This window comes from Convolutriloba macropyga, chromosome 14, assembly GCF_964194025.1.
Source record: "Convolutriloba macropyga chromosome 14, txConMacr16.3, whole genome shotgun sequence".
NCBI classification, from domain to species: Eukaryota; Metazoa; Xenacoelomorpha; order Acoela; family Convolutidae; genus Convolutriloba; species Convolutriloba macropyga.
Window position 1 is genome coordinate 42,104,114 of NC_134481.1, and position 14,055 is coordinate 42,118,168.

At 36.7% G+C, this 14,055-nt stretch overlaps 2 protein-coding genes across 2 annotated transcripts in view; both read left to right on the plus strand.

Moving 5' to 3' along the window:
- Positions 1–10,994, plus strand: part of LOC142353342 (rRNA N(6)-adenosine-methyltransferase METTL5-like) — a 47,304-nt gene extending 36,310 nt beyond the window's left edge. Inside the window, exon 2 of the mRNA XM_075405575.1 lies at positions 10,041–10,994. Within this exon, the coding sequence (XP_075261690.1) occupies positions 10,045–10,686 (642 nt within the window). The 5' untranslated portion in view covers positions 10,041–10,044 and the 3' untranslated portion in view covers positions 10,687–10,994. The remainder of the gene's footprint in view (positions 1–10,040) is intronic.
- A 101-nt stretch (positions 10,995–11,095) lies between these two features.
- LOC142353341 (phosphatidylserine lipase ABHD16A-like) overlaps positions 11,096–14,055 on the plus strand; it is a 28,870-nt gene continuing 25,910 nt past the window's right edge. The window contains exons 1-2 of the mRNA XM_075405574.1: positions 11,096–11,172; positions 11,435–11,731. Coding sequence (XP_075261689.1) covers positions 11,098–11,172; positions 11,435–11,731 — 372 coding nt within the window. The 5' untranslated portion in view covers positions 11,096–11,097. The remainder of the gene's footprint in view (positions 11,173–11,434; positions 11,732–14,055) is intronic.

A 14,055-nucleotide genomic window follows, 5' to 3' on the forward strand; every position in this document is an offset into this window, starting at 1 on the left:
TTGTTTACAATAATATTTGTATTCTCTAAGTGAGCAAGCATCTGACAGATAGATTTTGTTAAGAAGTCTGTTTTGGGATGAATAGTATTGTTTTGTAAAAAAGTAACACAAATCAGCAATATGACAAATAAATATAACTTAAGATTTCCGATTTTCCTCCAAGGAATAAGGTTACACATTTTTGATGTTTTCTGGATTTAAATACAATGTATAATGTAATACTGTGACTGCTTCGTAGGAAGTTCTTGAACTTTCGTATTGCGTAATGTTACTAAAAATAGAAATTACGTCATTTCCTTATATGAAAATAATTAGTCATAAAAGTTATTCTAACTAAAAAACCAAAAATTGTATTCATTCTCACTTTGTTATCAGATACAGCTGCTCGGCAATTTACTTAAAATTTATTCAATTTATTTTGGATCACAACAATACAATGCCTTCTCTTGATAGAAATCTACCTGTCAAATGCTCAAAGTGCGAGAAAATGGTTGTCAAGCAGCAAATGGCTCGACACAAAAAATCGTGTGATAGTGGGACTTTAAAATGTCCCAAGTGTCCACATTTCTACACAAAGAGGAAAGAGGACTTGAACTACCACCTTGCTAAGCATCACGCTCCTCAAGAAAAGAAGCTTAGTACAGTGTGCACTATATGCTTGGAGGAATTTCCAAGTTTTTATTCTCTTCAACAACATAAGAGACGGAAACACGGAACATCGACCAAAGCTGGAACCAAATCGAGCGAAAACTTGAAAGAAGTACTAGAATCGGAAGAATTGGATAGGAACAACGAACAGTTACAGCAGGAACTTAGTGCCTGTCAACACTTCTTTGACAATACTGAGATGGAGAATGGGAGACATAGAGTATTCAATTTTAAATTGTCGGGACTTGATCCCAGCGAAATTAAGGAACAATTGAAGGAAATGTTTGAAAAGCTTAACTGTGCTGCAAAAATAAATTTATCCCTGGGATTTATTTTACGAAATGTTGACACAGACAAATACCGATACTTTTATGCTCATGAGAACAACACCTTCTTTGAGAAGTCTCATTTACTTTGTTCTAAGGGAGACTTAGTCTCACTTCAGGATAGAGTAGAGAAATTGGATTTGATTGAGACTTGTGCTCAAGAAAGGGCAAACACAAAATGGCGGTATGCACTAACTACGAATGTAACAGTTTTCTGTGCTCTTCTCAACAATATCCCAATGGGATGTTTAGATGCTGTTATACCTGAACAGTTGTTGAGGAGAAACGATGTAAATTGTCTTGTTACGAATGGATACGGAGAAACCTACAAGGACTACCTTTGCTTGTTTAGAGCTGTGGCTGTTCACTTGTATGGATCAGCTGAGCTGGAAACAAACGCAGCTAAGTTGTTCAGTGACTTTCTCCACGAGTCTGGTCATGACGCAATTAACTTTAGAGGAGTGTCAATGGATCACCTTGTGTCTGTTGAAAATGCTATAAAACACAACATTTTCATTTATGACATTGACATTGAGGACGGGGATTTTGTAGGTGAACTTGCCAGAAGAAGTATTGAGATGTACGAGAACAACATTAATCTACTGCGCTACAACAACCACATTTGCTATGTTGATGATATCAACACGTTTTTCAAACGATTCCGCTGTCCTAATTGTGATACATTTATTAAGCGTGCTGGTAATTTCCACCGTCACGTGAAATCTTGTAAAGATAGGATACAGCACATTTATCCGAAGAGTGTTTACACTTTGAGAGAAACTTTGTTCGATAAACTTGACGGTTTTGGAATTGGATATGAGGAAGAACAAAAACTGTTCAAAAACTTGGCTGTATTTGACTTCGAATCAATCTGCGTTCCATCTAATGAACTAAAAGATACCAATACAACTACTTGGATAGGAAAACATGAACCAATATCTGTGTCAATTTCCTCTAATTTATTACAAGAACCTATTTTCCTTTGCAACAGAGACCCCAAGGCACTGATTGTATCTTTTGTTGAAGCATTAGAAGAACTAGCTAGCAGAAGTAAAGCAGAAATGTTGCAAAAATTTTCCTCAATTGAAAATGCAATTAAAAACAGAGTAAGTTCTATTTTCGAGAAGCTAAATGGAAGGAAAGATGAGAGTACTCCAATGTTTGAATTTCAATATATCGAAGAAGAAGAAATTGATATGTCGACTCAATTCCTCCAAATTCAGAAAAATCAACTTCTCGAACTACAACAACATTTTGAACGTTATGTCAGCATTTTACCTGTATTTGGATTCAACAGCGGGAAATATGATCTGAATCTTATCAAGTCTTATTTACTACCCTACCTCATTCACGAGCGCGATATTCAACCAACGGTTATTAAAAAAGCTAATCATTTTGTATCCTTTAAATTTGGAGATGTTCAGTTTCTCGATATTCTAAACTTTCTTGGTGGAGCAACATCACTAGATTCGTTCCTCAAAGCTTACAAGACAAATGAGACCAAAGGGTTTTTCCCTTATGAATGGTTCGACTCACCAAACAAATTGGATGTAACTTTCCTACCCCCTTACGAATGTTTCTTTAGTAAGTTGAGAGATCACAATCCCTGGGAAAAAGAATTTACGGATTTCACAAAATTGTTGAATAGTGGACTTTCCCAACAGGAAGCTCTGAAAAAACTTAGGTTGAAGGTAGTGCCCCCCTCGGGATTCGACAACTACAATTACCTGGAAAGTGTGTGGGAGCACGAACAAATGACAACTTTTCAAGACTTTGTCAGGTGGTATAATAACAAAGATGTTGTCCCGACACTAGAAGCGATGCAGAAAATGATGGAATTCTATCATAACAAAGGGATTGATATGTTAAAACTGGGTTGTACACTACCTAATTTAGCAAATATTTGTCTACACAAATCAACTAATAGTAAATTCTATCCTTTCGTTGAAGCAGACAAAGATTTACATGATAAAATACGCAAAGATATGACCGGTGGTCCCTCTATTGTGTTTACTAGAAAAGCAATTGTGGATCAAACCTACATTCGAAACACAGAAAACATTTGCAAATCAATTGTGGGTATAGACGCCAGTCAACTTTACCCCTTCTCAATGTGTCAAGAAATGCCCACTGGGCTTTACACTAGATGGCAGTTTGGTTCAGACTCTCAGAAGTTTAAAGCTAGACAAAATAAATCGAGGAAATTTGAGAACATGGTTATGTCGTACCTACAATCTCAACGTCCTAACTGCACTATTGAAAGCTACTACACAACTGGAACTCAGAAAAAGATTGATTGTTTTAATGTAGACGGATTTTGTGCTCACTGTAAAACTATTTTTGAAGCAATGGGTTGTTACTTTCACTTTTGTGCATGTCAGGAAGCAAGAGCAAGCATGTCAGAGGAAGAGACTCAGAAAGGATTAAAGAAACGGGAATACGATGAACTAAGACGAGATCATTTGCGAAACAAAGGATATAAAGTTGTTGAGATATGGGAATGTAACTGGTGGGAAACTGTCAAAGGTGATGAATCTGTAAAAATTCACGTGAGAAACAATTTCCCATTCAAGCTACCTCTGACTCAAGAATCTCTACTTACAAAGATAAGAGAAGATAAACTATTTGGTTACGTTCAGTGTGATCTCGAAGTTCCAGATGGGTTGAAATACAAATTCTCAAACTTTCCACCAATCTTTAAAAACTTTAATGTTAGTCGAGCAGATATTGGTGATTATATGAGGGATTATGCAATTGATAACGATTTACTCAAGCAACCGCAACGCATGTTAATTTCAAGCTTCAAGTTGGAGAATGGAACAGTCATAACACCATTACTCACTTTTTACCTTAGTCTTGGGCTAAAATGCACCAAAATTTATCGCTTCGTTCAGTACACACCCAAAAAATGCTTCAACAATTTTGTCCAATCGGTTGTTGATGCTAGAAGAGTTGGAGATGAAAATCCTGAATCAAGCGTTGTAGCAGAAACAATGAAATTGTTAGGGAATAGTTCCTATGGTTACCAAATCATGGACAGAAGCAGACATACAGAGACAAAATACTTGAACGATGAAAAGACACACAAAGCTATCAACGGGAAATTGTTTAAGAGACTTAACAGTGTGTCAAAAGAACTATACGAAGTTGAACTTGTAAAATCAAAAATTGAGCACCGTGAACCGATAATAGTCGGCTTTTTTATACTTCAGTACGCAAAATTACGTATGTTGGAGCTTTATTACAATTTTTTTGATAAATTTTGCGATGTCGACACGTTCGAAGAGTTAGAAATGGACACTGACTCCTTATACTTAGCTCTAGCGCACGATAATTTGTGCGATTGCATTCGTCCATCTAAAAAAGCAGATTGGGAAACTCCGAGGGAACACGATTGTGATGATTCTTTCAAAGCTGATGCTGTACAAAATTTCTTCCCTAGAACTTGTTGTGATAAACATAAAAAGTACGATAAGCGTGAACCAGGTCTGTTCAAGGCAGAATTTATATGTACTGAAATGATTTGTCTCTGTAGCAAAACATATTGTTGCTACGATGCCAAATCGGATAAGTACAAATTCAGCAGCAAAGGACTGAACAAACGAACATTGGTGGAAGAGACCGGAGATGGACCATTGGAAAAATATCGGCGAGTGATGGAAGAAATCATCAATTTAACATCTACAAATAGAGGATTTCGGACAATCAACCACTGCGTCGCTACCTATGAACAAACAAAGAAAGGACTCTCATATTTTTATCCTAAACGAAAAGTGTTATCTGATGGAATTCATACTGTACCCCTGAACTTGTAATTTATTGAATCAATTTTTGTATTGTGAGCGCTCTCTGTTGTGTTTAAATTTACTTATAATGTACTTGATTAATACTGTGTCTGTCTTTTTGTACCTTCATAATTCATTCTTTTAAAAATTTTCAATTTTCTCATTTTTAGTGGATATAACTGACCTTAATACATTGCGGCGGCTATACCTAATCTTAATACATTGCGGCGGCTATACCTAATCTTAATACATTGCGGCGGCTATACCTAATCTTAATACATTGCGGCGGCTATACCTAATCTTAATACATTGCGGCGGCTATACCTAATCTTAATACATTGCGGCGGCTATACCTAATCTTAATACATTGCGGCGGCTATACCTAATCTTAATACATTGCAGCGGCTATACCTAATCTTAATACATTGCAGTGGTTAAACCAAAAATTGTTGAAGTTTACTGCGAGGGAAATTTTCCGTTAATGCGCGCTGCTTGTACCATTCCCCGCCTGTACGTACGCGCCGACTGTACAATTCCCTGCGCGCTGCATGTATAATTCCCCGCCTGTACGTACGGCTGACTGTGCAATTCCCTGCGCGCTGCATGTATAATTCCCTGCTAATCCCTAAATGACCTCTAAAATCACGTGACAAGTGGCTCCGAAAAATCACCCTGATCTGCTCCCACCTTACTACTCACCCCCTGGAACACCACTAGATTTATCCCCAATCTTAATACATTGCGGAGGATATTCCTAATCTTAATACGTGGCGGCCGCTATAACTAATCTTAATACGTGGCGGCCGCTATTACTAATCTTAAAACATGTACGCCGCCTATACCCTATCTTAATACATTAGTGTAGACCCTCTCTCAAAAATTACTCCTATACCCTATCTTAATACATGGGGTCTACACTCCCCCCCGGGGAGACTTGCTCACCCTATTGCTACTTTATTATAAACAGCATTGTTATTAAAATTTAAAATGTGTGCAGTTTTTTTTGCGCTAAAAGAGGAGAAATGTTGTACACAGTCAATTTAATTGGTGCAATAAAATCCTATACGATGCACTTATTCATTGGCTGTAACTATTCCTGTGAGGCATGTTATAAAGTCAACTTAAGTTCATTGTCTACACTTTATTATTTCATACATTTTGTCTGTTACCCTAAATCTCGCGTCGGGAATTATTTGTTCATTCATTCCTATTGTGACCTCTGCGGACCCACTTTAAAATAATTCTCAATATTTTTTTGGATCTCTCGAACAGTTGCTTAGTTTAACTTTTTTCTTGACAATCGTATTCACTTACCTATTAAGACAGAAATGTGACATTAGGCAACTTGCTAAGCGATTTAAAATATAAAATTGTGTCAAATGCACTCGCCGCATAAGATAGTTTAACAGAAAATCTAATAGTGACTTGAATCGCAAAATGAGTACACATTATTGATTGTCAATGACCGAAATAATTGAAAAGTTTGAAGAGTTAAAAACCCTATGAGGATAAAGTATTTTGAAAAACTTTTTGCAGAAAACAAATGGCGGAGCTGGTAACAAAACCCTGAACATGAAGGAAATTTGCATTGATTGTAATGGACTCGTTACCTTCCGAAGAAAAACAGCCAAGTGCGATTTCTGTGAAGACTAGTTTCAAGCAAGATATCAACGTTTTTTTGACAAGAAGTATAAAACATGCAGGAAGTTGTATTGATCTTTTCCTAATATGTCAACAAATGTACGAGGAAGAGCACACGGGTTAAGTTTTTTCATAAAGCAACTGAAACATAGTGTGCACTCCGGCTTAAAAATGTGATTAAAAGGACTATGCAAAAAATTTTTGACGCAAACAGTAATTGGCAATCCTTTGATGTAGCTCTCAAGAAAAATCAGGAAATCTGTACTCAAAATCCGTATCTAATAGAATGGTATCAGAGTGTTGTTAATGATACGCTGGATATAACAGTCGAAAAGAAAAAATTACAGCAGTACGCCCCAAAATTGAAAAACGTCTCACTAATAAAATTCTCAACAAAACTGATCTTAAACCGATGTTCTTTGTTCAATACAGAGGAAAGATTACTCAAATTTTGGCAATTAGACTAAAAAAATTGTGTGATATTTGAATCATCTTCACAGGGAGAAAGTTATGAACCCGCTTGCCCACTCTGAAATCACCTTTTGATGATAATCTCTAATTGTTTGTTGTACTTAAATTTTTATGTAATCAATCCAAACGACGACAAGCATTCCTCACAACAAAGGAAAAGACAGCAGACACAGGAGAAACTATTTAAGCAACGAGCAACGAACAAGCAGTATTAGTCTTGAAAAAGATCATCAAAGGGAACGAAAGAACGAAAGAACAAAGAAACAGAATATAGATTTATGTAAAATCAATGAATACTTCGAGAACCACTTCACTGATCCGCAAGCAGAAGAGATAGCAAATAAGCCAACGAACACTTTTTTAGACTGGTAAATGAATCAGAAGCCAGAGAAGCAGTCAAGAAGTTCTCAAACAACAACACCCCTGGATTAGAAAAAGTGGCCTCAGAAGACCTGAAAAAGTTAGATCCAAAAACTGTCACAAAAAACTGAAACAAATGCTCAGAGAAAAAAAACGAGAAACTCACGAACGGCTAGTTGGTACCAATTTTGAAATCAGGCAAAGACGGAACAAAACTGGATAGTCAGAGATCAATGAACCTACTATCCACCTACCTGATGCTCATTTCACTCATAATTCTGAAAAAAGTTGTCCCTAAAATCGACGCGTCGATGCTGCACTCTCAATATGCCTACTGAACTGTGAAACCAACAGGTGATATCGTGTTAGCCTGTCAAATATCTCCTCACGATATTATCAACGAATAGGATCCAGAATTATTACGCAAGAATAGACAATAGACATGACCAAGGCATTTGATACTGTTAACAGAAAGAAGTTGATGGACAGACTGAGAAAAAAAAGGTATTGAGGAAGAAAGGGTCTTCATTATAAAACGCCTATTCAGTCAAAAAATCTTGAGAACAAAATTGGTAAATCGATAGGGGAACCGTTCAAAACCAACAGAGGGGTCCCACAAGGGGATGGACTAACACCTAAGCTTTTCACCCTATATCTAGACGAAGCTCTCCAAGAAATTGACCGTGAACTTGGGACAGAAGCACCAAAAAGACAGGACCCCCGGATACAGGTCTAGGCGAAAAGAAATAAGGCACCGAAACTCAGACATTTGGAACACGCAGACAATGTAGCATTCATCTGTGACAATTTTGATATAGCAGAAAAAACTGACCAATTTGCCAAAAAAGTCCTAGAAATATTCAATCTAAGAGTCAACCGATCCAAGACCGAATACACTATCTATCAGAAAGATACAGATCTACGAAAACCAAAAAAATTGGGAACAACACTAGATAAATGTGCAGAGTACCAAAAAAGAGAAAAACTCGCAACACTGGCCCTGCTCAAATACAATAAAATTTGGAGAAACCGATACATCACCGTGAAAGACAAGATGACCATCTATTAATGTATTTGTGAGATCGATTTTAATATATAACTGCTCAACGTGTGTTGCAAACAAGTCTGTTAACGCTAAATTTGATTCATTCCATGGATAACAACTCAGAACATGTCAAGATATACGATATCCTAAGATATCAAGGAACTGTAACCTGTATAAACAAACAAAGCAAATACCAATTTCAGAGACAACTGCAAGAAGTCAAACAGCGCACCTAGGACACGTATTGAGACGACAGACTCCAACAAGACATATTCTCGAGTTTATTGTTACCGCACCACCCACGAAGAAACCATCAAATCCCTGATCATCATAATGACGTACAACAAGGATCTCGGAACAAAAGATTTCAGGAACTTGTATACGATGGCGTTGGCAAGGCGATTGTATCAATGAGAAGCTGCTTTGAACTGAAGTGATCTGGATGCAATTCCATCTGTTTGCCAAACCAGTCGACATGTTATCACTATAATTTCGTAACACCAGAAGGAAGATTCCCCCTGGGGACAACAATTAATTCAGTGTTATGGTACAGCGCATAACTTGGAATTAGACATTCTCAATGCATGTTGCAGTGCCGAAAAGCTAATGACAGTAGAAGAGATCTACATCAAAAAGTTTAAACTGCAATTAAATACGCGGGACAAGTACCGCGGACGGAAATTGACATTGAAGTATTAGTTCAAATGCAAAAAAACTTGATTTTTGAATTTTGCAAAGTTTCCCTGTACATGTTAATTCGAAGTTTCGTCAACGCCAACAACGTAAAGCATAACAACAGATAGGAATGAAATTAAAAACTCCATTTCGGGAAGCGAGATTTTTTTGGTTTATTAAATGAAAATAAAATGTTGTAAATGTGATTCTCACGGTAAAGAATTTCAAAAAATTCGTTATTTTATCTCATTTCCTAAATGTCGATCGAGTCATTGACAAGTGTATATACTTTGTAAATGATTTTCTTCCGATTTTGACATCAGTTTAATGTAAACCTGACGATGAACGCAATGTTCGAAAACGCTCGTTTTTGTAATCAAATTAATTTTATTAATTGACAATTCCTCCTATGGAGTCCTGGGGTATTAGTTTCATTTAAAAGAACAACATTCTGTTCATAAGGACCATCAAAACTGAATGATCTTTGTCCGAATGCAGTTCTTACGCTAGAGGAACCTTCAGTGCTTATATATTGTCTGAATATTGAGTGAGTGGTGCACTATTCCTATTAAGAAGGGGTGGTGTGAGTGTCACGTGCATTGTGGTTAGCGCTTAGTGTGGTCGTACAGCAATCCTTCCAATTCTTTCTTGTATTTTTCATAACCATGTTTAATATATGGTGAAAGGAACTGGAATGAGCAGAATCCTTGCACATGGACATTCATTTGTATCTGTGAAAACTGTCGTGCACATCCTAGAACCTAACAGCGGGAATAACATCCCAGTGGCATATCCACGAAGTCATAATAATAATAATAATAATAATATACTCAAGGTATAATATAAATTGCGCGCGGGCGGCTGCTATAACACGCAGTTGCGAGGGTTGTCAAGCAGCTAGCAGCAGATGTGGTGCCACGTCTGTGGTAGGCGCTCTTAACTAGGCCACTTCTGTGTCAGCCTTGTCGAAGAAATCAATATAGCTGCCCCTGTAATTCATTATACTATGAAACTTTTTATTAGGGCGCGAATTTAATTATTCTAACAATGCTAAGATAATTTGCTTGTCATCATTTGGGTATCTTTTAGTATCATGAAACTGAAAGAGCTTCAGGGGCTCCTTCAGCAGATTGAAGATTTCCAAAGACCAAAAATTTATCTTGAACAGTATATGACTCCACCCGAGCTTGCCAGCCAAATGGTGAATAGCGCCGTTCAGTTTGCTGACTTATCATCAGGATGCTCTGTGTTGGACCTTGGATGTGGAACTGGAATGCTTGGAATAGCAAGCGTGTTATGTGGCGCTGATTATGTCCTTGGAATTGATATTGACCCAGAAGCAATAGATGTAGCATGGGAGAATTCCCTTGAAATTCTGGAAGAGCCAAGATTTGACGTGCTTCTTGCAGATATTAATTGCACTGAAATTTTTTGTCATATGCGTAGTATGTTTGATGTTGCGGTTATTAATCCACCTTTTGGAACTAAAACGATGCATACAGATATGAAGTTTCTGGAAGTTGCTGCAAAAGTTTTTGCTTGTAAAACTATATATTCATTCCACAAAAGTGCCACAAGAGAGCACGTTCTGAAAGCCGGTAAAGCCCTAGGCTATAGCAGGTGTGAAGTTGTAGCCAAATTTCGTTTTCCTATTTATCAGAAAATGAGAGGACACACGAAGTCATGTGTTGATGTAGATGTAGATTTGTTTCGATTTTCGTGTGATGTGGCCTGATAGCTGATAACCATTCTGACCCGCATCCTACCCAAAACGCGGGTTGATCGAAAATTTTTGAATAAGGAGCAGTAGCAGATCAGATGGATCTCAAATTTTTATCAATTCCTAAATCAGTGGACACAGTGGAAAGCAGTTGGTTTTGAATTGTGATGTCTCTTTCGATTAGTACAGCTGTGATGACGTTGCAAGAAAAAATTTGGAGATCGCCTTAAGAGAATTGATTGGTTTTTATCATGGCGAACGTCCAGTCCAACAGAATTAAGTGCTCAAATATTATATACATAATACATTCTGATTGGCTCTCATGTTTTCAACACATATTGCCGTTTGAGAAGTAAAATTTGTTCAACCAGGAAGCGAGTTATGGATCCCGAAAAATTTCTCCATAATGTGTGATTGTTTTCAGATATGGTATTTAGTAAATTATGGTATTGTTTTCTGGGACCGAAGATATATCGGCACCTGGTTATGGAGCCTGAAAAGGTAAGCAGCAAAATTATTTTGCCATTACTCTTTTCACTATATTTTCAAATCATATAACACTAAACATTGTGAGATGAGCTGTGGAAGATTATGCTACGAAAGGACCGCCAAAATAAGTATAAATAGACTATTAGACAGGGCGGAATCTTTGACAAGCAAAAATTGCACCGTAATGACATCAACAGACTCAAACAGAAATGGGCCAAAACATCTTGACTTCATGCCAAAAGTCTGAATTCTAATCAGTGTTGTTTTTGTTTAGAAGTATTTAACTTATGAACCAATTATCATCGAATCAATGCCAGATACAGTCATCGGTGTAATTCGGACAGTTATCGCTTTCACAAGAAGTACATGGCTTCTCGTTGTACCATACATGTACATGCGTGGCTACTTCACGAAAGAGGGCACAATTTACATGTTAAATGTTGCTGGAATTGTATCTTTGCTGTTCTGTGTCTCGGTTGCGTTACGAGGAATCGGCAGAGCTCTGAACCCTGTTTATTGCAAATTTCTGGACATACGTACCAACAAAAGTTTATCGCCTGCAGAGAAAAGGGTAAGTGGTACGAAAATGAAAACGATAGGAACAACAATCAATGTAGTGGTTTGACCCATTAATGGTTTTAGATTATTGTTGTTGTTTTTAATTGCCCTCCAGCAATGTTTTTAACCAATATTACCCTGCTTTGTGCATTGTATCGCCTGACTAAGTATATAAACTAGGGAATACTTCTAGGAAACCTAAGGGAAGCCTGTTTCAAATCTCAGATTCAGGTGTTCGTTCTGATCACTTTGACAGAAAAGCAAGCCGAAAGCAAACACCATGTTCTGTTTCTTTTTGAAAACAATATTCCTACTTCGCTCTCTCTCTCTCTTTACTTGGAATAGGCCTTAATTTTTTTAGTTCCATCAGTTATTCCCGTATAAGCCTCAATCTTGAATGGATTTGCAAAATAAATGAATTCATTTCTTAAATCGTAACGGCCTCCCATAAGTTTTTCCACAAAAATTGCTCAGTTTATGCCCCGTGTTAGCTAGCAGGATTCAAAGTGTGAATAGGAGTGAAAACAAGTATTAAAACATGAACGAAATGAAATATTGTTTTTTTTTTGATAGACTAAGTGAAGTGAGGTGAAGTGTTTAGAGGTGAAGTGGTCTTCTTTTTTGCTCAGCCTTATTGTTGCTCTTTATTAGCAGCAAAATTGGTGTATTGTATTGTCGCGCATTTCGTCTTGATTATTCTGTGATATATTTTGCCTTAACTCAGAAAATAAATCAAGTGAAATCAATTGTAGGAGCTTATTGCGAAGTTTAATTCTAAACTTAAAATAATAATCCTAATTTCTAATATCGTTTTAGCTCTCAATTTTAATACCTGCAATTCGATAGCTGGGGCTATGATTGGCTTCCTTCGAGTTTTTTACATTTCAAAGAATTTCAAATGTATTGGGCCGCTGTCTTTTTTTTAGATATGTTAATGCATTTTCCTGATTTTTGAAGTCAAATTGAAGTGATGATTTTCGTCACGCCAAAACAAAAATTGGAACGAAAAAGCGACGTGATTTTTTTTGCTCTGATATTAAAGTGGAGTGAGAAAAACAGTTTGAGTAAAAGTTAGCCACCTCGCTAGTGGTATTTTGCATGCGGCATTTTGAGATTGATTTTTTATTTTTAGATCTGATTATTTTCTAAATGGTTTCCTCAAGTCATTAATAGCACATTATGGGTCAAGTTTGTTTTGTTTAGTCAATGAAAATTCTTCGATTTGTGTCATAACTTGTCCTGCTGTTTTTTATTTCGTCGTCAAGATTTTTGTTACGACCATATGATGTCACAATCACTTTATATCTGCTCGTTCATTCAATCATGCAATTTCAATTAAATTTCTACTTATTTAGGAGCAACTACACAAGCAAAAATAAGTTTTATAGGTTCTTGATTAAAATATAACGTCTCTGCGATTAATGAATAGGAATTTTTGGTCTGTTTTTAAAATCTTTTTGAGACTGCCGGTCTACGAAGTTATAGCGGCTATTTTCTGGCGATCTGCCAGTTATGTTGAAATTAAAAATTCTGTCGAAATTCTGTCAGGCTGGTTTATCCTTGTATTTATGGCGATTTTATAATTTTAGACGCAGTTTAGGAAGGGTGAAATCTAAATTCGTTAATTTTGAGTGAAATTTGTTTGTACTCAGCGGATCATTTCTTTAATTTGCGTTCAAGAAAATTCTGGAATGATAAATTTTGGTTGTATTTGTTTATAAATTTTAAAATTGAATTAACTCAATCCTACTGAAGCAGATGAACTTAAATAAATAGTTAAAATAAAGTTAGGAAATGATTTTGTCTGAAGTACAGTTACGCATGCAATCTTGTTTCGTTCCTGATCAATGAAATATATTAACGAGCTTCAGATAATAGGTATATTATACCAAATTATGAAAACTGCTGTGCGTTTTTGTTCCGCCTTCAGTTAATTTTGGCTAGTTGCGATGGTTGTGCAGCGGTTTGACGTCGCAGTTCTAAGCTAATCCGTTTGCGTCACTGACTCCAGTGGTGATGGCCTTTGCAAAAACCTTGAATGACAGTTCCCCATGGCTTGATATACTTGGGCTACCCTTTGCCCACTATTATTCCTCGGAAACAGTTCAAAACTTTCGCAAATTTTTTGCTCAAAATTTTTGCTTTAAATTTAACCATTTCCAAACCTTGTATAAAGTACAAATCAAACATATAACTTAGTTTGGTCGAAGTTGTCAGATTACATTATTGCATGTGCGTCGACCGGCTCGGCTGTGATCTGAGCATCTTGCATTGTAATCGTGAACTACAATTGAGAACCTGGCTCAGAAAAATGAGGAAATTAGATTGTAATTCAGA